General features: G+C 40.5%; 2 protein-coding genes across 2 annotated transcripts; both read left to right on the top strand.

Moving 5' to 3' along the window:
- The first annotated feature begins 7,537 nt into the window (after nt 1–7,537).
- Nucleotides 7,538–19,111, top strand: LOC102309493 (serine hydrolase-like protein). Its single transcript, XM_005945760.2, has 13 exons — nt 7,538–7,681; nt 7,850–7,993; nt 9,711–9,824; nt 9,935–9,976; nt 10,993–11,012; nt 11,120–11,194; nt 11,339–11,445; nt 11,788–11,867; nt 11,962–11,996; nt 12,102–12,178; nt 12,327–12,411; nt 15,807–17,685; nt 18,017–19,111. Exons 1-12 carry the CDS (start codon nt 7,660–7,662, stop codon nt 15,924–15,926), a joined length of 921 nt encoding a protein of 306 aa, XP_005945822.1. The 5' UTR covers nt 7,538–7,659; the 3' UTR covers nt 15,927–17,685; nt 18,017–19,111.
- A 2,229-nt stretch (nt 19,112–21,340) lies between these two features.
- On the top strand, nt 21,341–23,626 carry LOC121812157. The gene is made up of 2 exons (XM_042213529.1): nt 21,341–21,571; nt 21,658–23,626. Exons 1-2 carry the CDS (start codon nt 21,366–21,368, stop codon nt 23,624–23,626), a joined length of 2,175 nt encoding a protein of 724 aa, XP_042069463.1. The 5' UTR covers nt 21,341–21,365.
- Nucleotides 23,627–23,641: the final 15 nt, after the last annotated feature.

The following is a 23,641-nucleotide window of genomic DNA, read 5'->3' on the forward strand; positions in this document are numbered from 1 at the left end:
ACAAACATGTGCAGCTGAGGCTACAAGTTACTGTTTAGTTGTTTTGCATGATCTCTGTACTGTAACTAATGGCACACCTATTCGGCTGCTCATTAATACAAATATCTAACCAGCTAATCACCTGGCAGGACCTCAGGCACGTCGACATAATCAAGACGACCTACTGAAGTTCAAACAGGGCATCAGAATGCATGAGAAAGCTGATTTCAGTGACCTTGAACGTGGCATGGTTGTTGGTGAAGAAGGGCTGGAATTGCAGAAACTGCTGATCTGCTGCGATTTTCCCACACAGGCATCTCTCGGGTTTATGGAGAATGGTCTAAAAAAGAGAAACCATCCACTGAGCAGCAGCTTTCTGGGTGAAAATGCCTTGTGGTGCCACTTCTGTCAGCTAATAACATAAAAGTGAGGCTGCAGTCCAACAAGGCTCACCATGCCTGGACATCAGAAGATCAGAAAAACGTGTTTCAACATTTGGATGGTAAGATCAGAATTTGGCACAAACAACGTGAAAACGTCGATCCTTTCGGCCTTGTATCAGCAGTTCAGGCTGCCAGTGGTTTAATGGTGTGGGTGACATGTTTTTGGCATTCTTTGGGCCCCACATACTAAACCACAGACTGAGCATTGTATCTGATCACTCCATCCATCTCCATCCATGTTTTGTTTCTTCTTTACAGAAAACGTGTCGGTGAAAAATAACCCCGATGCAAACAAGCAATTTTAGTAAACACTCTAAGATGTCCGCTTTCTAACAGAGTCTGTAAACAGAAGTTAATTACAGCTCTGTCTCTCTAAGCAAAGCCATGCTTATCAGCTGATTTGGATGTGGCACCACCAGGATAAAAGCACCTGAGCTTAGAGCTCAGCCTCGCTTTCTCCCCTGTTCTCATTTCCAAGATTACAAATGAATTCTCAGTCCATCCCACCAGGAATGCAAGTGAGGGAGGTGAGGAAGGGATACGAGGAAAGAATGACACAGCTGCACCGTGAATCATTTTGAGCGTCTGAGCTCATGACCCCAGATGCTCGTGATGTTTTTGCAAAGTCACGAGACGAGACCTCCAGTGTTTCAAAAACACAGAAACACCCGAGAGCAGAAAAGTGTGTTAAAAAAGTAATGTACAAGATGTGAAGTATGAACAAATGGTTTGTGAATTCCAGCTTTCATGTGTCTCCCAAAAAAGCCTCCTCTCTCCCCACGATGCCTTTTAGGAGTTGAGTCACCCTCCAAGATGGTGCATTGAAATTGATTTCCGGGTCTCAGCCAGGAGGGCGGAGGAGACAAGGAGGCACAAATTAGAGCAAAAAAAGAGCCTCCTCTTTGTGCGCTCTTTGTGAGTTTGGTGAAGATCTGGCAATGCGCCTCACTTTTCACACACACCTGCATCCAACACCGCTGATGAGCGCACTTCATGGTTCAGTTGGCTCTCTTTCTTTCTGTTAATTAGCTACAATAAAAGTCGGTAATAACCGTCAGCTGTCGTGCTCTTTCTATTTTTCCCTGGGCTCGGGAGCCGAGCTGTGACAACACTTCCACATCTCCTTGTATTGCGCTGTGTGAGCTTGCATCAGCAGCAGCATTAAGCAGCCTTTGTCTGTTTGTGCTTCTGCCTGCGACACATTTGGTGCTGATAAAAGATGTTCCTGTTACAAATTACCGCGAAACACCACCTCCTTATTCGAGCCATTTAACCGTCAAGTCAGATGCTTTCGCTGCTGTTGTCGCCGCCTGTTTCTGGGCACAGTGTTGATGCAGGACAAATCAATAAAAGTCCAACATAAAGCTCTTTTTCTGTGAACATGACAAATGTTTGGTGTTTTTTCCAGCTCTTGCAGGTCAAAATCTTTTCTTGTAACTGGTTGAAAATTAAAAAAAACCCCACTTATTTATCCACAAGGGGTAATTAAAATTTTGCCACGTGATCCAAAATGACCGCTCACAGTTCAGGTACAGAAGTACTGACTGTGGGGGAACAAAGGAAGGTCAGAGGTCAGATTGTTTCTGTGTGTCACCACAGATGGTTAGTGTTAACCTTCATTTTCTCAAAAAAGTATTCCAAGGGTTGAAAGTCAGGGTGTTTTTCAGAAGTTTTTCTAGCATCATATTTTTGAAGGGCCATTTAATATTTTCCTTTATCTGGAAATCTTGAGCCTCAGAAGATCGTTCAGGTTTTTTAGGGTGAACATCTGCTCAGGCTCAAAGCACGAGCCTTCATCCTGGATGATGACGGTGCATAAATTTAATTTAAACATCTTACTCTGCTTCTCAAACAATCTTTGGCTCCCGTACATGAATGACTGTTTCAGAAATTCACATTGAGAAAATCTGAGCGAACTCCATCATGAATTTTGGACGTAATATTAACAGGAGCTTGCTCTTTCTGAAAAAGTTCATTTGGATTAGGTGCATATTGTGTCATATCATTGGAAAATCACACTGAAGTTGGCTGAAAATGTGTTTTCCTTTTCTTAATATTCAAGCTTTAATATCTGTGAAATCATTCCCCTGACCCGCCTTGTATGTGAGAAACTGTAAATAAAATATCAGCCTGTGAAGCTGGGATTTCTATAGGCCTCCAAACCTGCCGAGATCGGACATCCAAATATTCTAGAGATTTCAAGACTTTAACCTGAGGCCACAGTCAGTATTCATCTAGTTATAGTACCGAATATTCATCCTCAAACATCAGAAATCTAGCTCAAGTAGATTTGTAGATAATGGAATTTTTAAATGATCAAACACGAAGGTAAATGAAACAAATGACAGCGGGGTTTCTCTCCCTTTTTCAGGTAAATCTGTGACAGCCAGATCTTTTTTAATCTGATTAATTGACATGGAACGAGCCTTTGTTGACCCAAAGGTTTCTGTTTCCAGAAAGCTCGAAATAAGTTTGGCATTCTTCACCCCTTTTTGCATAAAACAGTATCCAAAAATCCAAAATCATTTAGTCTTTTAGTCTCGTCTCCTCCTGCTTTCATCTCGTCTTCTAAGTGGATCTCTTGTTAATATACAAATAAAAAAGTCTGTATGAGCAATGCTGCACAGATTATCTTGTAACGAAGTTATTAAGATCCTTTTATCACTATCTAACACCCCAATCTCTCTCATATATTACTTTTAGTGATGTTTCACATCTTAGAGACAACTTTTATGACAACTTTAGCCAATTCACACCAAGTTTTACATTAATTTATATGATTCAATACATTAAACATGAAGCTTTTATGAATTCGGTTATCGTGTAACCCTCCTGCTTCTCCTCACAGTTCAGGTGCCTTTTGATTCGACTGCAGCGTGTATTCAAATAATCTCCTTTAGCTCACAAATAATATAAAAGATACTGAACAGGTAAAACAACTTCACCTTAAAGAGCTCCAGCATTAAATATGCAGAAAAAACACTAATGGGAGTACAGACTAATGAGCTGGCACTTCACGAAGAAATGCAGTGTTTGTACTGCAGTGTTTTTGCATAATTTTATAGTAATGGGCCTCGGTGGTGAAAAGCATCATTTTTTTCTGCGGTGAGTGAACGAGGAGCTGCTTCTTTAGCCTAAAGGTTAATGTTTTACATCATTAACGACACGTCACTTTGGAGGATGTTAATGCAGGGGATTTCTGTTTGGGGCAACAGTAATGCTGAACTTTATGGGTTCTTTCACAAACTGGATGTGAAAAGAAAAACTTGTACCTTTGTGGTGACATTTAGTTTACTTGTTTCCAAACTGGCTTGCCCACATTAACAACACTGGGAATAAACAAGAGTTAAAGCCTCGTTTCTCCCAGGAGCTGAGTCAAAAACGATGGGAGCACCTCAGCTTTTTCAAAAGTTGAAGGGGACCTGTGCCTTTCCCAAGTTTCTGTCATATATTTATAATGGCATGATGTACATGACGTCACTACATACAAGTAATCCTGTGAGTCGTCAGCGCTGACTTCAGACTGCTTTAGAGACTTTGTTCCTTTTACCCATGGCTCTGTATGATGTGAGTGAGAGCCGACGTCTTTCATGTACTCATCTCAGGCATACGGCTCTCTCCCTCCCACCTGTTTGTTTGCAAGTAGCAGCCAATCAGAAGAAGACTGGCTAAAGGGGGGTGTTGCCATGAGTGTATTTTTTTTTCATTCTTAACCCTCTTTTTTGCTTGTTTAGCAAAAAATTATATAGAGTAAAACTCATGCTTGATATTTAATTTCTTCATATTTTAGGTTTCATTGGGTAAAAGACAGAAGAGCTCAATCTGCTCTTGTCACCAAGGCTCAGTATAAGATAAATAAGGATTATTTTGAACTGTGAATCATTTGAGGATATTAATAAGGCTTATTCAAATATATCAATGATTACTGTCTCAGACTGACAAAAATCACTATCAATAGTATCAAAAATCACTTCCTGCTACAAAAGCAGGCAGTGTGTTCAGCCAGTGGTGGCTACATTTCATGTCAGAATATTATTAAATCAGCTTAAAACAAAGACTACCTTTTAAGGAAGATGGAAGCTGCAGACATGCATCTAACATGCAACATCTACATGCGTACATCTGTAGGCTGCTTCTGCTTACAATCTCCTCTGAAGCTACCTTACTAATCTGCACCTAATGTTATATTTCCTGTGTTTCTTTTTTCCAAAGCATGATCCAGAGAAGGCACAGGATAGATTTTTTTTTTACCCCCCGATTTTCTTTTTCTATGTCAAATATGAATAATTACTTTCAATTTCCCCACACCTTCTAAAATAAATTGAATTTAAAGAACACCGAATTCCTTTTATGCACTCAGACACGTCCATCTTCCTTTTTCCATCTTCCCAGGTGTGAAAATCCGCCCGTACTCTGTCACTCCAAAGTGCAGACTCGATAATGAATGACTGCAGCGTCGTCTCTGAAGCCTGTCGTTTGCTGGAAACATCTCGCATCACCAACTAACGTTCAACTTACAGGATCCATTTCCAGTTTTTTGTGTGAGGCTCTTTTCACTCGGGCTTAGGAGGCTTATCACATCACTGCCTGTAAATTACTCGCTGTCTGCTTTGGACGTTGCACCACATCCTGATGTGATGGTTTCTCATCAGTCTGTCAGAAGCCTTTGATGCAGCTGATACCTCCTTATTTCTATCCAGATTGTCTTGTGCTATCAGAGCAGATGCTGCACTGCAATATGTTCACGTGTAAAAGAAGCAAATGTTGGTCTGAAGAATCGCCGCTGTGTTTTTAATTTGAAGCGATTATCCAGCGTGAACTCTGCTGTTTGAAGTGGATGCAGTCTTCATTTACAGCACCAGAGTCGTGCAGAAGCATTGAATCAAGGATGGAAACAGGACAAAGTTGCCGTAGAAACATGATGTGACTGATAATGCAATTCTGTCGTGTTACAGAGGAGGAATAATCCAGAATAATGTCAAACAATAGTGATGATAAATTATCAAATTTGTGCCACATTTTTCAGAACAAGGCTCCAAAGTGCAATCGAGTAAGAGAAACAACGTGCCAAAAACAGGAATAAGACTTCCATCAATAATTCGATGAAGGAAGGAGAAGCTTGTGTTGTGAAGCAATGAAAGAATAACTGCTTTTCTAAAAGAGGAAACTATTCTAGCTGTTTTAATGTTCACAGAGACATCTGACAGCATGATCAGCTTTAATACAACAAAACTAACCTGCAAAAAATCTGTAACCTGTTAGAAGCTGAGATTAATCTCTAAATTTCTGTCTTCACTAAGCCTTTATTCTGCTTCATCCCATTGAAATAATAATTATGTAATATATATATATATGGAATATCATCTTTGTTGAGCCTGAAAGTTCAAACTTATTTATGAATTTAAAGTTAGAATTTAAAAAAGAAACGGAAGAAGAGAAGTTGCAGAAACACGTGTGTGCATGTTTGTGTGAATATGTCTGCAAAAAAGCAACTGCATGTCAGGTTTAGTGATGGAGGACCCCAAATGCAGACTCATAGGCTGATGTCACATGTTATAGATGGAAACCTGGCCCATGAGAAATCACAGGAACTCTAGACAGACACACAGAGAGCTATGAAACGAGACGACGGGAGCAGTAACAGTACAGGAACAGGATGATACGACAAAGAGGTATGATACCTAAAAGAGGCAGTTTTGTTGTAGAAACACAGAAATACAAAAACCCAAAAACTCAAGCAAGAAACTACTTCTGTGATTTCTTTGATCTCTTTGATTTTTTACAGTTTCTCTGACTATTGCTCAGACATCCACTCCTGGGAAAATTGTGGTGTTGTGTTAATAAACACTCGCTTGGTCGCACTTGCTGATGATCAGTTAATCAGCTACATTTGATTATTAATGCCTGGCTGCTGCTTCCCCTTTAAAATCCCATAGAAGCATTGACCACATTATTTTTATTATCGCACGATACACGAAAACTTGAAATTCATAGAGGCTGTATTTTCATTTTCCAAGGACTGCAAATGGGATGGAGTGAAAGTGATGCCGGTTCATTAAATCCAGACGTATTCATGTCTGATTGTGCTCGAATGGTTCATTTGAGTAAATGATGCTGAGTAAATGATTTGTTGCTATGATAAGTATGCTTCATTTTAAAACAGTTGTTAATATTTAAAAGTTACTACACTGATGTTTAAATATTTAATCTCTCTTTTTTTAAGTAATGCTCATCTAAGAAAACAAAGTCATTAACTGTGACTGAACACACAAAACAACCTTGAATATGAAATTTATACTCTTGTCATCAGGCCAAAGTGAGAGCTAAAAAAAAACAAATATAGAGAAAAATATGTTTGCGCTTAGAGGCTCAGAATAACGACTCGGCGGTGTCGTTTTATTGCACTCGTTCTGCAAATTCAGCTGCAGCTCCACTAAATTTGATGCTATTAAGAGACAAAACCATTTTAGGTAGCAGACACCCTTTTTGCTGAACGTTTCACACTCAGCAGACTGTGAGAAATGGTGATAGGGAGCGGTGTCACAACAGCTGGAAATGGTTAAGAGATGTGTTGAGTTAATTTTTCATGTCCACAATATGATGGCAGAGACTTTGTACTGATTTTGGAGGATTCAGTAGCCTCTAATATATTGTTTATTTCTTTTGTTTGGTAAAGATGCTTTTTAATGCTCCTATATGTTAAAAATTTAGCATTTTTAACATATGGGAGTCTGTCACTAAAGCCACTAAAGGACCTGCAGTTTTTGGCCCTGCAGCCCGTGATGCACATGTGATCTTTCACTTGACGCTCCGGACACCAAACAGGCTGTTTACTTTAAGACAAAACAGGCCACTGGCCAAATTTATTCCTGTGTTTATGACTTAATTGTTTCTAGCTTCCTAAACTTCTGATGGCTTCACCTTATCTGACCTCACAGTGGAACAAACAGAAAGTGCTCTGGGCTGATAGGTCACGCTGTCCTCCGGCACTCCGGCAGGCCTTACTGACTGGAACAAAAGTAGCATGCTTTTACCCAGTGTGTGTAAAGGTGAAACACACCCCTGCGGTGTATGATTGGCCATAGCTGCAGCATGTCATTCTGAACATCCAATAAAATCGCTGGCCAAAGGTCAGGAACTTCCTGCTTTAAAAAAAAAATTGAAAGAGTTTGTGTGATTTGTTTACTTTACTGAACTTTGCACGTTTGTTTCCCTGAGACAAAAACTGAACACTGAAATGTCATCAGTGAAACAAGAAGGTAGTATATCTGCTCAAAAAACGAGACCAGATGGTGGTTTGTTTGGTTTTTTTTTACCACTTTCAGCCCTCATTGCTGTTGTGAAATCCTTTGACTGATCATCAAATGTCTGACAGATTGTTGTGTTTGTACTGCCGACTGACTGAAGCTGTGCTGTGTTGTCTCTAGTTTCAGAGCTCTCTATACCGGTCCCATGGGGAGAGATCAGAGGCAAAGCCTGGGGTCCTGAACACGGCCACCCGGTGCTGTGCCTGCATGGCTGGGCAGATAACTGCGGTTCATTCAACACGCTCATTCCCTTCTTACCTAAAGGTAATTCACCACAGACAGGACAAGGGTGAGAAAAACTGTCACCTGTGGGCTGTTGTAGCCGTGGGTAAGTGGCTGTCAGGCCTGTGTGAATCATTATCTTTTGTGCCTTATTGCCCCGTACTCTGTACTCCCAGCACACCAAGGCTAGAGTGCAACCATCCAGTGTGAGCTCAAGAGTAACATCACAACAGTAATCCTGACCACGGACATTATATAAACAATCAAGTGGCAATCATTAGTTTATTAATTAAATACCTCTAGCGGAGGGGGGTCTAAACTATCCACCAGTGGTTTATATCTGCTGCTAAATCATAATAACTTTGGTTTTGTAGGCTTGTGGTCATAAACCACAAACATTATTAAATGATAACGGTCACAATGCCGGGAAAAGGTCAGGAGATGTTAAGCCACGTTATTTAAAACCACAAGTGAAAATCCAAAAGCAGAACATCAGTCAAAATACTGCCAGGAAGGACCGTCAAACTCACTTTACATCAGGAGCTACATAGAGCTTGCCTTATCCTAACTGTCCCAAACCAGTGAAACTCCCCTTTTTGTCAGTGTGAAGATGTTTAACTACACATTTAATGCCATTAGATATAAGAAAAAAGAAGTGCAGTTACAGTAATACACGTCGGTTTTTCTATATGATTAAAAAAATGCAGTAATGTGTGAAAATGTGTACAGAAATAACAGAAAATGCTCTGGTAGCTCACTCTAAACACTCTCCTGTAGCTACAATTGCGTTAATTCGTATTTCATGACTTGCATGGCTTTTTTTATTGGACTGGCATGTTTAATATTCAGCTAAAACAAAACCCAATCCAAACGCTTGTCAGGTTTAGGGTTAAGAAGTTAATAGCCATTATCGAGCTGCTTTAGTCTGAACCAAACAGGCAGATGAACACGGCTGTGACCGTCTCCACTCCAGATGTTTTTTAAGATTAAGTTTATTTTATTGCTTTTTATTTATGCGTTATTTTATTTTATAAAAATGTTTTCCATTTGTTAAATATTTACAAATTTCATTGTGATATTTTTATGTTTTTATTTTCAATTTCATTTATTTCATTTTATTTTGTTATTTTTTAATATTGACTTAATATTTATTAATTTATTTAAATTATTAATATTAATATTATTTAAATTAACTATTTAATTGGTGAATTAATATTATTAATATTTAAACATTTTAAATATTATTGATGCTGCCGGTCTGTTGTGGTGAAGAGAGAGCTGAGTGTAAAAGCGAAATTCTCATTTTACCGGTCGATCTACGTCCCCTCTCTCGTCTATGGTCACGAGCTGCAGGTAGTGACCAAAAGAATGAGATCACAGATACAAGCAGTAGAAATGAGCTTTCTCCAAAGGGTGGCTGGCCTCTCCCTTAGAGACAGGTCAAGCAATTCAGCCATCCAGGAGGAGGGGCTCAGAGTAGAGCCGCTGCTCCTCCACATCAAAAGGAGCCAGTTGAAGGTGTTTGGGCAGATGACAAGGATGCCTCCTGGGCACCCTGCTGGTTGAGGTGTTCCGGGCATGTCCCACTGGGAGGAGGGCCCGGTGCAGACCCAGGACACGTTGATCTCTCAGGTGGCCTGGGAACACCTTGGCCTTCCCCCAGACAAGCTGGGAGGTCCGAGCTTCTCTGCTTAGGCTGCTGCCCCCGTGATCCAGCCCAAGATAAGCATTCTGTCTCTCTCTCTCTGCTCCTGCTTAGAGTGCAGATATGTGGCAGTGGACATGCCAGGACACGGTCTGTCATCTCACCGGCCTCCTGGAGTCTTCTATTCATTTCCTGCGTATGCAGCAGACGTACGCAGAGTTGCTGAAAGTGAGTGGGACCTGTTCGTCTCTCAGTAGCCGGGCTGCACTTCCAATCTCTTGGTTACAACAGCCGAGCTAGATTTGATCAGATGAGTTGTCTGTGTCATACCCCTGCAGGTCTCAGCTGGACAAAGTTCTCCATCATGGGTCACAGCATGGGTGAGTCACAGGCATGAACACTGACACTGTGCTGTGTTTTTTGCATTTAATCTTCTGGAAAGTGTGAATTTAAAAGAAGAACTTTTATAGGAACACAGTGGCTATCTAAACTAAGGTCTAACTGATTAAACGTGCTGCTGTGCTGCGTGTGGATCCACCAATCAAAGCGATGCTGCAACAATTAGTGATTTAATCAACGCATCAAGGGAACAGAGAACTCCAAATCTTCTGGCAATTGCCTAAATGGTAAAACGTGTTCTGGTTGGTGCTTCAAAGTAAACCTAAACAAGTTGTTCATGCCGAGCATATTTTTTGTTATTTTTATGCATAATAGTGACAGTGCTCACATAAACTAGTGTATCCTTTCCTACGGTCCATCACTGCATATCCTAATCTCCCAGACATGCACATAGACATCGAAACAATAGAAAGAAGTATAATGAAATGATACTTTAAACATTTATAAATTACTTTATCAATACTGTTTCCAATAAACAAAACGTTTGGAAATTAAATAATTTGAACAATTTGCATATTTCTGCAAATATCTAATCAGCCAATCACATGGCAGCGATTCAGAACATTTAGGCACATAGACATGGTCAAGCCAATCTGCTAAAGTTCAAACTGACCATCAGAATGGATAAGAAAGCTGATTTAAGTAAACACTAAAAGCCAAATGGGCTGATCTATTTCAGAAACTGCTGTTCTGTTTGCAATTTCCCACACAGCCATCCTGGTACTAGAAAGGCGCCAAATAAAGTGGCTGGTGAGGGTTGAGTAAAATTGATGCTGTAAAGTTTTTACTGGAATTCCTGGGGAAAGAAAAAAATCTAGCTGCTGCAGTGCTCAGCTAATGGGAATCCTAATGAACTGAATCACTGTTGCTTTTTTTCTGTCATTTTAAAGAAAGTAAACAAAGAAAACAATACTTGTTTTCAGCCAGAATTTGTTTTAAAGTCAAGGTGTCACAAAAATGATCGTGTTAATTTGACGATGTGCTCACTCCCTTACAGGTGGCAACATCACCGTCATGGTAAATTAAACACATCGCGTTCATCTAATCGCTGCTTTTATGAAATATGTGTCATAAACTGCATTTTCAAAGTGATCACAGCAGGGACTTCACTGTGTTTCCTACAGTTCAGCGCATTGTATCCTGAGATGGTGGATGGCATCATAGTGCTGGACGTTTTTGGATTTGTACCTACAGATCCGGTACTTCAGCACTACTTCTCGTCACTGCTGGGGAAAAAACAACAACAATCTAATAGTTGGAAAGATGCAGAACTACTTTATTAAATTATCTTTATGAGCCACTCCTGTCTGTGTTTGTGTTTCTCACCTCTCATTTTATCGCAGAAAGAAATTCCCCGAATCATGAGGCAGGGGATGGAGGAGATGCTCAAGTTTGAAAAAAAGGCAGAAGAGAAGAAGAGGGTTTACACGTACGAGAAGGCAGTGGAGAGGTATCGCTTTATTTTATAGCCATTTCAAGTGGAGTAAGCCTTTTGTTTATGTGTTTGTGCAGAAGTGAAGTGAAGCTCTGCTGCTTTCTTCATGCATCTGAACTGCTGGCAATCACTGTGGGTAATTTTGGCATCAGGTTTTGACAGAGTGAACTGCATTTTGTTGTTAGTTTGTTTTCTTAAAAAAGGGGGGAGCACCTCTTGTTCTGCCACATCAATTTGTTTTATTTCAAATAGCAGAAGTCCTCGCTGTGTGGAATAAAAATAAACTGCAGAGAGGGATGAAACAGAAGAAAGTAAAACCGAGTCGCAGTTTTGACTAAATTGTTTTGTTTCCTTCAGGCTGTTGGCTGCAAACCCGACTCTGTCTGAACGGTCTATTCAAACGCTTTTAGAGCGAGGCCTGACTCAAGTTGAAGGAGGTATGTCTTTATCGCTTCTCCTCCTGTCAGCGAGGAATAATCTCACTTTGCTTTCTCTCATTTGCTGGCAGCTGAATGTGTTTCTCCTCATCAGGATTTGTGTTCTCCAGAGACCTCCGAGTTAATTTTGTGAGTCACTTTTAACCTCCCCAAAACTTCACCACATCCCACTTTGTGTCTCCTCCAACAGAGGTTTGGCATTCAGTTCACATACATTTGCTGTGTTTTATGCAGAAAAACATAGAGCGGATCACTTTGGAGCAGAGCCTGGAGATGCAGTCGCTGATTCAAGCTCCTGTTTTACTTATCCTGTAAGATTTTTACCACTAATCTGATATTACAGTATACTTTATTTTACAGCGTGGACATGTCTCTGTTTGCGGTTTAAATGATTTCTGCCCTTTTAAAATAAAGCATGTCAAAAAAAAAAACATGTAACACCAATCTGTGTTTTTCTAGAGCTGACAAAGGTTTCAGTCCAGCATCTAGAGAATCGAGCCAGAAACTCACTTCGAAACTCCTCCAAGTCTATCAGGAAAGAAATGTGAGTTTAATTTTATGTTAGAGTAAATCACTCTCTACTAACATCTGTATGATTTTAAAAAAAAAAACCTACAATAACACAGAGAAACGACCAAACCTCAACAATCAGGTGAGTCCCTATGAGCAAAGACTCAGCAACAGTGGGAAGGAGAAACTCCCTCTTAACAGGAAGAAACCTTCAGCCAGAACCAGGCTCAGGGAGGGGCGGCCATCTGTCGCAACTGTTTGTGGGTGAGGGGAGGAGACAGGACACACTTACTGCCTGATGCATCATCAGTTATTGAATTTTCTGTGCAGCCAAATTAGATCAAATATTTAAAAAGTTTTTATGTAGCACTTTTTTCAAAATCCACTTTATGAAGTGTTTCATGTGAATAGTGCCAAAAGAAAATGCTGATTACCAGTAAACTTTAGTAAAATTAGAAAATAACACCAAAAGTCAGGAAAGGCTTTCCCATGAAAGTTTGTTTTAACCTCCTCAGATCTGAGCTATTGCTGAGCATCCACTTTTAATTTCTCCCATGAGTCAGACTGACGAGTGTAAAAGCAGCACATGTTGAACAAAAAGTCATCCTCATTGTCCTCATATGGAAGCAATTATTTAGTTATGCTGTAAAATAAACTAAAGCCACCATATTTGATCAAGTATAAATCATTTTACTGAGGAAAACGAAGCATAAAGTGCAGAAAAGCCAAACTTTAATGTCCCTGTATGAGGATTCAGGGTCTCGGGAAGTTAAAGGAAGTGATGGATGCCAACCTGATTTCCTCAGGCACATTGTTGAAGAGGCTAACTGCAAAAGAAAGAAACAAAAAAAGCAACATTTTACAACTTCAACCTAAAGCGCTCCATCTATGCAAGATAGCATGGGTTCTGTGTAGGAGTAAAGTCAGTTTCAGTCCACTTCTGTCAGGCCATGAGGATCTGTACTGATGTATACATTAGTAAGACAGTGTTGCTGTGTGGAGTTTTCCTCTTCTCCTTGTGTCCCTGTGGGTTCGGTCCAGCTACTTCAGCTTCCTCCCACAGTCCAAGGACGTGCAGTTAGTAGGATTAGATTAACTGGTTGTTTCTAAATTGCCCATAGGTGCAAAGGTTGTCTGTGTGTTAGACCTATGGCAGATCGATGATCTATGCAAGATCTACTATGCCTCTTGCCCTGTGGCAGCTGGGATAGACTCCAGCTCCTCCACGACCTCAATTGGTAAAGCAGAAGAAACTGGATGGATGGTTAAGACCCAATTTTTATGTTGCATTTGTGAAATTGGAGAACTTAGAAGATGAAAACTGTATTTTTCTCACTAAGGAAAAAGAACAACTGTGAAGTGGAAGTAAAAAAAAAAAAAAAATCTGTTTAGGTTTGAGCAAATAAATCAAAGTAAAAGAAGCCTAGTTTGGTGATAAATAAAACATTTATAAGCCTAATGGCTTTACAAGTGGTTAAAAAAAAAAAAGGTACGCGCACACAGTCAAATATGCCCACGCACTGTAAAATGTGACTTTGATTTCTCTTATTAGGATAAGAGATTCATGTTTATGCCTCCATACTAATCACCACTACTGAGATTCAGCAAAATTAAGAGGGCACTATTCACATGAATCTAGTTTTTTTTTGTTTGTTTTTTATCAGAGCCACAGGAAGCCACCGGGGACGGGCAGAAGAACTGCATGTGGCTCCTGAGCTGCTGGACCAAGACGTCCGAGCTCAAAGCAAGACCGCAAAGGACCTTAAAATAAAATAACATCCTGAAACATCAAAATACTTAAAAACATGGAGGCAGTATTTATTTCAGATGCAAACAACAAAATGTCAGGGTGCAACTAATGATCCTTGTGTCATATTTACAAATGTTTTTCTTGGTTTTATTGCTATATTAGAAAAAATAAGAAACTGACTGTAACTGATATGAAGCACTGGGTCCTGCAGACAAACGGTTCGATTAAAAATGACAGCAGGCTGATCTGTATGAGAAACAATCATTTTCTGCTTTCAAAGAGCAGATGCTCTATCGCTGTGTAATTGGAATCCAGCTAATTGGATGGCATATCAGCTAATAGTAAGTAACCCGATTAATATTCATTAAATGATTATTTATGAGGCGTTAACTAGCCACATAAAGCCAATTGATTATTTCTTAACAGGATCCGTGACGCACTCTGCATATTAATTCATGCATTACGTCGCGTTAGTTAGAAATGTTTTACAACTTTATTAAAAAAGTGTACACCTGAAATCCCAAAACAGAGAATCTGCAGCAGTCAGATGCCTCCAATCACAGCTGAATCCATATTATAGTTTTAAAATAAAACGTGCAGGATTCATAAAGATCTGCTAATAAAAACACAGAAGGGTCCTATTAAACAAATACAAATGACAGCGTGTAAAATCTGCACACTTTTTATTGTACTTAACTAAAACTGGATAAAAAAAAAAAACACTTAGTTCACTATTATAACCTTGGTCAGCAGCCATCTTCAAATGTAATTGCGGACTTGGAGTCGAGCAAAAAGGAAAGATTTTAATAGCTTGAAGAAATAAACCTGTTTTATGTGACTTTATTATTATCTCACATCATTATTTTGGTCCACTCTTCTTCACAATGTTCATCAGCATACATTTGTTTATGCTGAGCTCTCTGAAGTGTGTGGTTTGGACTTTGACAGGAGCATTGCTACACCTTGACTTTTTTTCTTTTTTAGTCATTCTGCTGTGCTTGGGATCATTGTCCTATTGCATAATTCAATCTGTCCCAAGCTGAGCTACTGGTCTCACATTTGACTCTAGAATACTTTGGCATGCGAGATTTCAAGGCTCACTCAATGGCAGGTGCTGTTGCTGCAAAACAAGCCCAATAATCAGCCCTCCATCACTGTGCTTGACAGCTTGTATGTGCTGAATGTGACACTTTGCATTGTGGCCACACATCTCCACTTTGGTGGAGACTTCTGTTGCCAAACACTCCATATTTGATCAGTCTTTCTTTAAATGTATTGTCATGAATGTTCACCGTAACATGCTAACTGAGCCCTGTACCTGTAGCTCTGGGGTTTTCCAGTTTCTCTGAGAATTGCATGGTATGATCTTTGAAAGTGAATTTTCTGGGGCAGCCACTCCTTGGAAGATTGTGGGATTGTGTTAACACACAATGTTCCCGACCAGCAAACTGCCAAATGCTGTGCTTTCAAAGAGGAGATCAAACTTGCCGGTTGATCAACTGCATTTGATTATTGGTACCTGGCTGCATCGTATTCTCTTAATTCCTGTGGAAGCTGTAAGGGTGTGGCATTTTACCGACCTGCACAGAGTTCGGTGAAAACTTTCTTTTTCACAGTTCAACACTCTTCTCTTTTACTACTAAATCCTCTTACCCTGTTTGTCTGTCTGTCTCTCTCAGGACACTGTGGTGAGAGTACCTGGCAGTCATCATGTGCATCTTGATAATCCTGAAGTCGTCGCTCCATTTATTTGTGACTTCCTGCAGACCAAAGTGCTCTCACAGCAGGTGAAAGCCTAGTGGACAAGATGTAACCATCACACACTCACATTCTCCATGTGAAGTTTCACACTTCAAAAGTCTCAGTGCACTGTTTTCGTCTCTCTTAGAGCTCACATTACCATAAAATTGTTCCAGTAATTTGTTCTGCTCTGTACAAACCCAACTGTAGAGTCATTTGGAATAATAATACTGAATAAAAAAATTAAAAAAAACATGATTTATGAAACTAGACTTTTTCAATCTTTTGCAGTTTTTGTAGAAATGGTGTATCTAGCTCATTAGTTATATAAAGGACCAGGACAGAAGTGTTTCTCTTTATGTCGCTGTAAAGAAGCACTCCTGAAATGTTTCCATGTATTAATCCATCCATTTACAAGAAAATAACAGCAATTTCAGCAAAATATATCAGTTTTCTCTCATTCAGCCCGTCAAGTGTCATTACAAAGAAAAGATGCGGCTAGGCTCTTTGGCTTAACCACCTCAACTTTGGAGTGGTACTGCAGCCTGTGACTAATGCCATTGTCTGCAAGAAGGCTCTAAATCTGATGGTGATTCAGACCTAACCCTCTCATGATGTGACCCATTATTCCTGCAACATAACTCTTCCTGGTGCAGTAAAAAATCCAAAGAGGATGCCCCCCTCCTCTGTGATTGTCGCACTTTGCAAAGCCATGCAGTGGCTAGGCTGGACTGGATCCTAAAATGAGCCAGTCCAGGTGACACCAACGCTTTGTAAAGTCATTTAACACCTCCTCACGTCAACCTTTTTTTGATTGTGATTAGTTGTTGTCATATAAAGGCATCTTCTGATTTAATTTTCTGTTTCATGTAAATACTTCGGCAGTAGTTTGTTCTGTTGTCGTATTGCTTCTGTCAGGCGCTGAATGCCATCTACATCTCGATGAGCATCAGCCAACTGTGAAAACATGGGGCCGGGAACAAAAAGCCATTTAGACGTTTTAACATATTGCCATGCATTGTGGTTTTGTGGCAGTCTGCTTGAGTTTTCAGTGCAGTCGCATGTGTGTAAAAAGCCCCGAACTGAATAAAATTCCTCTGCGTGTAACTTATGCAGCGAGGAAGTCACAGTTCATCGCTTCTGTTTATGTGAGGCTGATCTGTTTAACTGCTGCTTTTCATGAATCTGGTGGCGGCGCTGAGTGATGCTAAAAATGGCAGTCATTAAAAAAGATGACATCCTCTGACAACTGGATATGTAGGCCACCCTCTGCTCAGATTTTTTGACTTTAAAAAAATAAATAAAAAAATAAATAAAATCTGACTGTCTTAAACACTTCAGCTGCTGTCAGTCAGAGCAGATATGAAAGGAGTCCCTCACACAGAGATGGCTCCCTCTCTCTCAATGTCACATAAACTGTGTGATGGCCTTGGTGTTAAATGGAGTGGAATTGATTTTACGCAGCGCGTAGCAAGGCAGCGAGCATCCACAGACATCTGAAGGGCTTGTCCCCCTCCACCAGCAAAACCCCCACACCTACCCACCCTCCTCAAAAATGATTATAGTTATATAAGTTTCCCTCCCACTCCCGCCGTCGTCATGGCAACCCCCACCCCTCCTTTTTGAACGTCAGAGCCGGGAGCTGGAGGATGAAGCCGCATCCAGCTTCAGCATCTCGTGCCTCTCAGAGAGCACCTGTGATTATTTTGCAGAGGAGGAGCAGCTGCTGCAGCGACGGCGATCATCTAATGAGAGGTTCGGACTCTGGGCTGCTCTTCGTCGCTTAAAAAATCGCCACCGATCGAGCAGCGTCTGCAGGTAAAAGCGTGGTGCCTCTATTTACTCCCGTGCGCTATTTTTAGAAAAAAAAAAACACCTGTGCCAGCTAATGATTGTGAAACTGAGAGGAGTAATGATGGAAAGCCCCGCTGCCTGTTTAGCTGCTGTAGTGTCTTTTTTTCTGTCATGAGAAGGGAGCGGGAAAGCTTTCTCGGAGATGCAGTTAGCGGTGCGTATTTGGAAGGTTTAAACAACTCTGCTCATCCACCCTTCCCCACGATCTCGTCTCTTTTGCTTCTCTCCCTGTCCTCTCCTCCTCACCCTCACCCTCCTTCTCCCTCACCCTTCCCATTCTTTTTTGCCCTGACAGCCGGTATGTCGTGGTTATTCTTGGACTGGTTCGTCCCACTCTACTTGCTGGTGTCGGTGTTGGTGCTGGCAGGCTTCGGAGCGTGCCTGTACTTCCTAGAGCCCGGGTTGCAGGATGCCCACAAGTGGAGCAACAAAACAGTCCGGCATCACCCGCTGGTGGCCAGTGTGAACTGCAGAGATGACGATAGCAATGCCCTGATATGATCAAGAGGGCGAGGCGAAGCGGGAGGGCGGCTGACCATCTGGACAGGGGTGCTGCCGCCGGGACACCCGTGGGATGGGAGCCAACACCCAAACGACCGTGGAAGAAAAATGGGAGAGAAAGGACGAGAAAGGAGGGGAAGATTATCTGTTGTCTGATAATGCAAACCCTGTTCTATATCATTCCAACTTTTCTCTGATCTCTGCTGATTTTCGTTGTAGAGGTGAGAGAAAAGTAAAGCAGAGGTGTTTTTAACGTTCTTAAAAATAAAAATAAAAAAAGAAGAAGAAAAATAAAAATAAAAAAAAGCCAGATGCACAATGCGAAGAAGACTGTATCCAGAAAGAGATCGTGAGGTGATTGGAGGAAGTGTTGCCCTTTAGAAATGTGTTTGTAAATTTCACGCCATCCTATACTTGTGCCAAGTTTTACATGCATTTTGTAATTTTGACAATCACTTTGCATATCTCATAAAGTTTACTTACATTGTGCATTTAATTAGCTGAAGTGAGCGACATAAGTGCAATGACTTTCCTGCCAGCGGGGAGGGTTTTTAATCCTCTCTCTGAAGTCGGCGTGGCAGCTGCTCAGACGCATGTGGATTGTTTAGTGCCGCTGTGCCAAAACGGTGTGTTATTCGTGACTTACTTTAAACTGTTATGTACCCAATAAATGCAACTGATTCATTTAAGGTGCCAAGATTATCATAGATGGACCAAGACGACTGACAAATAGCCTAGTATTTGGTAAAGTGTTTTTTTTTTCTTTGCTTTGTTTGTTTTCATTGTTTTTACTTGACAGCATGGTGAGAAACTGTGGGTGTGTAACGACCCTCTTTTAAGAATCATATGCTTCCTTTGTTCATACAAAAATAAAACTGCTCAGTCCTCACTTCTTTGTATTTGCTGTTGCATGAATATCCACCCTAAATATATAGTCTAAAGAGTTATGTGCTTCTAAATAATTCATGTGTGTGTATGTATATATATATTCAAACTATATATATATATATATATATATATATTGTAATATTTTAACTAGCTTGTACTCTAGCAGCTGGGTTTGCTTAATATTTCCCATTAAGGATTTACATTAAGCTTACATTAAAGTAGTCACTTGATATCCTTTTATCTATAAACTGTCAGCAGTTCCATCAAAATTTCTCAAACTGTTTTAAGTTACCTGACTTTTTAAGCCCTGACAAGATAAAATATGGACAAAAGCAAAGGGCTTTGGATTTTCTGCCCTCCTTAGAAATCTCAACCTGGCTCTTTTGTAGGTTGAACCCTTGGTTTGGAAAGCCTTTCAAGTCAAATAATATGACAGCCCAGAGCAGTAAAATACTCTTTATGCTTTGATTCAGCAATATTAAAACTATGATATCATCTGCGCTTCAGTCAAAGCTTGAAATGCATGTTTTCTGTATTTTTGCATGTAAATTTGAATGCAGGACTTTCATTTACAGTGCAGTCTTTTTATATATACCTTCAGCTTTTTTTAAAAAAAAAAACCGCTTACAATACTGCACCTACACTTTTGAAAAGCCCTTTAAACTCTGCTCAGAGTAGATGCTTCGAGTTTGAAGTTCACTCACTCATGGAGTGCGTAGAGTCTGTAATGAAGAGGCTTTTTCATTTAAGGCAGTTCGAGGATAAAACTAGCTCTGCAACAGAAATCATGCGTAGATATTCATATTTTCTCTTGTAATGCAGAAAAAAACAAACTCTGACAGTGTAGTTGTCAGCAGAGTCAGAGGAGGAGCATTCACATTATTATGAAATGCATTTGTAGGTGTGGGGTTGTTTGTCTGTAGTACCTTGTTACTATTCTGCCCAGACTCTGCAGCTGAGGACGATGTAGTAGCTTAATCTGGTTTGAAGTATACGATGCATCATTTCACCTGTGACATTAATGTTTTCGTGACTAGGCTCTATAAAAGCATCAAACATAAGTTAATGATCTGAGTGCTTCTGTCACTCATATTTTGCACTATAATCAGACAAGCTTCACAGTGTCCCACGAACCAAATCAAATGAGACACCAGTGTGGGAGTGCAACAGTGAAGCCTCAGTGTCGAGGTATGGAGAGAATGGCACTTGTGTGCCCACTACTTCCTACTGCTCTGCTCCAAGTCTCACACACTGTGCCTTGTTTACTCTCTCAGTCTGTCAGCAGCAGACACGGGGCATCATCGCCACACATCAGGTCAGTGTCTTTTTCTGCAGCTCTAACTAAAGAACAAAAAACTGTTGTTTTTTTCATAGTAAACACTGTTTTGTGCTGGTATTTTCAGTGTTGGCGCATACCAGCCATGCTGCCTCAGACTGCAGTGTTTAAAAGTAATTTAATGCACTCATAAAAGTGCTCCACTTTTACATAACTTGAGTGCTACGATTTTATGCAATTATGTGGTACTTAAGCCCTACTACATATTTTCTGTACAGACATAAGTGCTTATTTAATATTTCAATATATATATAAAAAAACATAGTCAGTTGATAAAATGTGGTGTATTGGCTTAGACTTCCTAGACGTGTTTTTATTTTTAAACAGATTAACACTGGATTCGCTTCACCTGCACTTATCGATGACATTAAACCATTAAAGTAAATAAATCTAACACTCCTTTGGAACTACAGTAAGATTTCCAAACTTTTGATATAAGTGTAGTTTGCAGATATTTCTGTTCTTTATCTTACCCCTTTATTATTTATTAAAAGTTTGTCCTGTTTGTCATTTGCAGTCTCTCTATGTTTCTCTTTCCTCGCTTCTACTTAAGTTGAGTTCTTCCTCCCCGCTGTTGCCGTGTTTCTCTCTACATTGATTATCTGATTTTTGGGTCCTACCTCTAACACTGTATGGTTTAATATTGTGAAGTGCTGCTTGTTAAGTAAAATTCAATAGGAAAAAATCAAATTGAAACTTGCACTTCAGTTAATTTGAGTATTTTTTTAAGAATGTTATTCCCACATTTTCTATTAATTTGGACAGTTTTTATAGAAATGATGTTTGGCATAAAGTTGAATTCTATTCTATTCTATTCTATTCTATTCTATTCATATAAAACAAGTTATATTTTTTCTTAATTTCTTCATTCTCATCATGTGATTAGTCTTTCTTTGCATCTTTGTCTTGCTAAAACAGAATGAGTGTTTTTAACCGTCTGGCACCTTTGATCCCACGAGTGCCTGACTCCAGCAGACAAACAAAGGAGCATCCAAAAGTGTGTTTGTCACCTCCTCTGCCTCTTTCTTCTCCCGTCATTAAGAAGAAAGCCATTCACATCCCATCATTTGATGAGAAGGGACTTATCTTTGAAAAACACAACACAAAGCTGTACACGGCGGACAGGTAAATTAATGTGAGGTTTGTTTTTCTGTCTTGGATTTTTTGTGCTACATAATCTAGTAATTATTGGTACATTTTTTTCTTTCCAGATCATTTGATTCAATTTGGACATCCAAGACACCAAGCCCGCCCTCGAGGAGTAAATCATGTCAGCTTTCACAGAGAAACCATGGAGAAAGAGCTTCAACCCTCCCAAGGACCAAACCTCAAACATGCAGCTCTCAGTCTCTCTCTGCAAAACCCAGCACCTCCATTTCTCCTTCTCCTAAGCCAAATTCCTCTCTCACTCTTCCCACTGTCAAACCAAAGCCAAGTGATTCTCTTCATCTTCCCGCCTCACAGGCGAGTGATCTTTCTCCATTACTGCACCAGCCAGCACCAAAGCCAAGTGTATCTCCAACTCTGACAGTCCCAACACCCAGGCTAAGCCCATCTCCAACATCCCTTTGCCAAGGGACGAGCTCAGACGGTCCACCAGTAAAACAGCCTTCTCCTATTGCAAAAGAAAGACATGCTAAATCGATTCCCATCTGTAATGTCAAAGCGGAGACATCAAATGAGATAAAGCATGAAATTCTTGACCAGGATGCTTTACTGGACTTTACTCACCCTGAGATGAGAAAAGGTCGTATGAACAGAGATTCTCAACATCAGACTTACTCAGAATCCTACAGACGCCCGGTCACATCTTCAAATCCTTGCTTTCTGCAAAGCAAACTTGGACTAAGTAAAAAAGACAATACTGCCAAAGATGAAGCAAAGGCTCTGCAAAGGAGTACAGACATTACTGCATTACCTAAACCAAAGTGGAACATCAATCAGCACCAGGAACTTCAACCCAGTAGAATGACAGGTACACAAATATCCACTAACTCTAAAGGCATTAAGTCTGCTAACGTTGATCACTGGGAGTCTCCGTCAGTGTTTGATGGACCGGCCACTCTGTCAGGTCCTCAAAGAAAATATAAAAACTACCCTCAGAAGAGCAATTACTCTCAGACCTTACATTTTACCTCAGCTCACCCACCATATGAGCAACTGTATTCTGAGAAAAAAGCAGCTTTACCCGTGACTCCTCAAACATCCTTTTCCACTGAGCCTCTTTTTAATCAGTCAGGCGTTTCGCCAAGCATCGAGGCAAGGAGGAGACGGTTCGACCTGCACAGTGAAACAAGACCAGAAGCAGCATTGCTATCAGCTTCTCGTCCCAGGAAACAGCAGGAAGAAAACAATAATCAGACAATTACAGGAAACTCTCATAAAATCTTTCATGAAACTGGTGCATCTCAAAACATCAAGTCCCCACAGAGACCCCTCAGGTTCCCGTCAAAGGCACAGAGTCAAACTGTGGATGTAAGGTGTGCAGTGAGTCAGTCTCACTGTTTATCAAAGGATTACAGCTGCCAGTCAAGAGAAGCTGATCAGAAAATGGAGGCTTCCCAGTGCACACACAGGTTAAATCAGCTTAAGACATGTCAGGTGGCACCTCAGACCCAGGAGGCCTCCCACCCTCCCTCTGGTGTGTGCACCACCTCACAAAGGGGATCCTTTTTGAAACCTGACCTTCAGTCACACAGATGTGGCTTAGATCAGGAACAGTCTCCTCCTGACAAACAGATGAAGGTCAGCAGCACAGGACTGAATCAAACAGACATGTTAGCACCACCTGACCACCGTGGGGTGCCAGCAAAGCTACCAGAACATCCCTCAGAGAAATATGTTGCAAGCTGGCCCCCGTCTGTAGCGCACTGCCCATTCAGCACAGACAGTTTTGGCCTAAGCTCAAAGGGGGTCTTTGACAGAGTATACCAGAGCCTGGAAAAGACAACAACAGCAACAACAGCTTCCAGTCTACTAAATCAGCTGAATGACTCTGAAACAGGCAAAGTATTTTTCTCAGAGGAATCAGAAGACCCCTATTACGTCACGATGTATTACCCAGGCTCAATTTATGTGGGTGAGTACAAATATATCCAAGTCACCTGCAAGATTTTAACAGAACAAACCCAGCGACAGCACCTCTTTGATGCCCCTGCTTTTATTTGGAGTGGGAGTTGAATAATTTTCTAACTT

Source organism: Haplochromis burtoni, unplaced genomic scaffold (genome assembly GCF_018398535.1).
Source record: "Haplochromis burtoni strain Fernald_Lab_line unplaced genomic scaffold, NCSU_Asbu1 Contig_448, whole genome shotgun sequence".
Taxonomy (NCBI): domain Eukaryota; kingdom Metazoa; phylum Chordata; class Actinopteri; order Cichliformes; family Cichlidae; genus Haplochromis; species Haplochromis burtoni.

Excerpts from the sequence above, each read along its gene's own strand:
- LOC102309493 (XM_005945760.2), top strand. The coding sequence starts at position 7,660 with ATGTCATCAGTGAAACAAGAAG. Across the intron at positions 7,994-9,710 it reads CATTCCCTTCTTACCTAAAG|AGTGCAGATATGTGGCAGTG; the intron begins GTAATTCACCAC and ends GCTCCTGCTTAG. Across the intron at positions 11,446-11,787 it reads TACGAGAAGGCAGTGGAGAG|GCTGTTGGCTGCAAACCCGA; the intron begins GTATCGCTTTAT and ends TGTTTCCTTCAG.
- LOC121812157 (XM_042213529.1), top strand. The coding sequence starts at position 21,366 with ATGAGTGTTTTTAACCGTCTGGCACCTTTGATCCCACGAGTGCCTGAC. Across the intron at positions 21,572-21,657 it reads AAGCTGTACACGGCGGACAG|ATCATTTGATTCAATTTGGA; the intron begins GTAAATTAATGT and ends TTTTCTTTCCAG.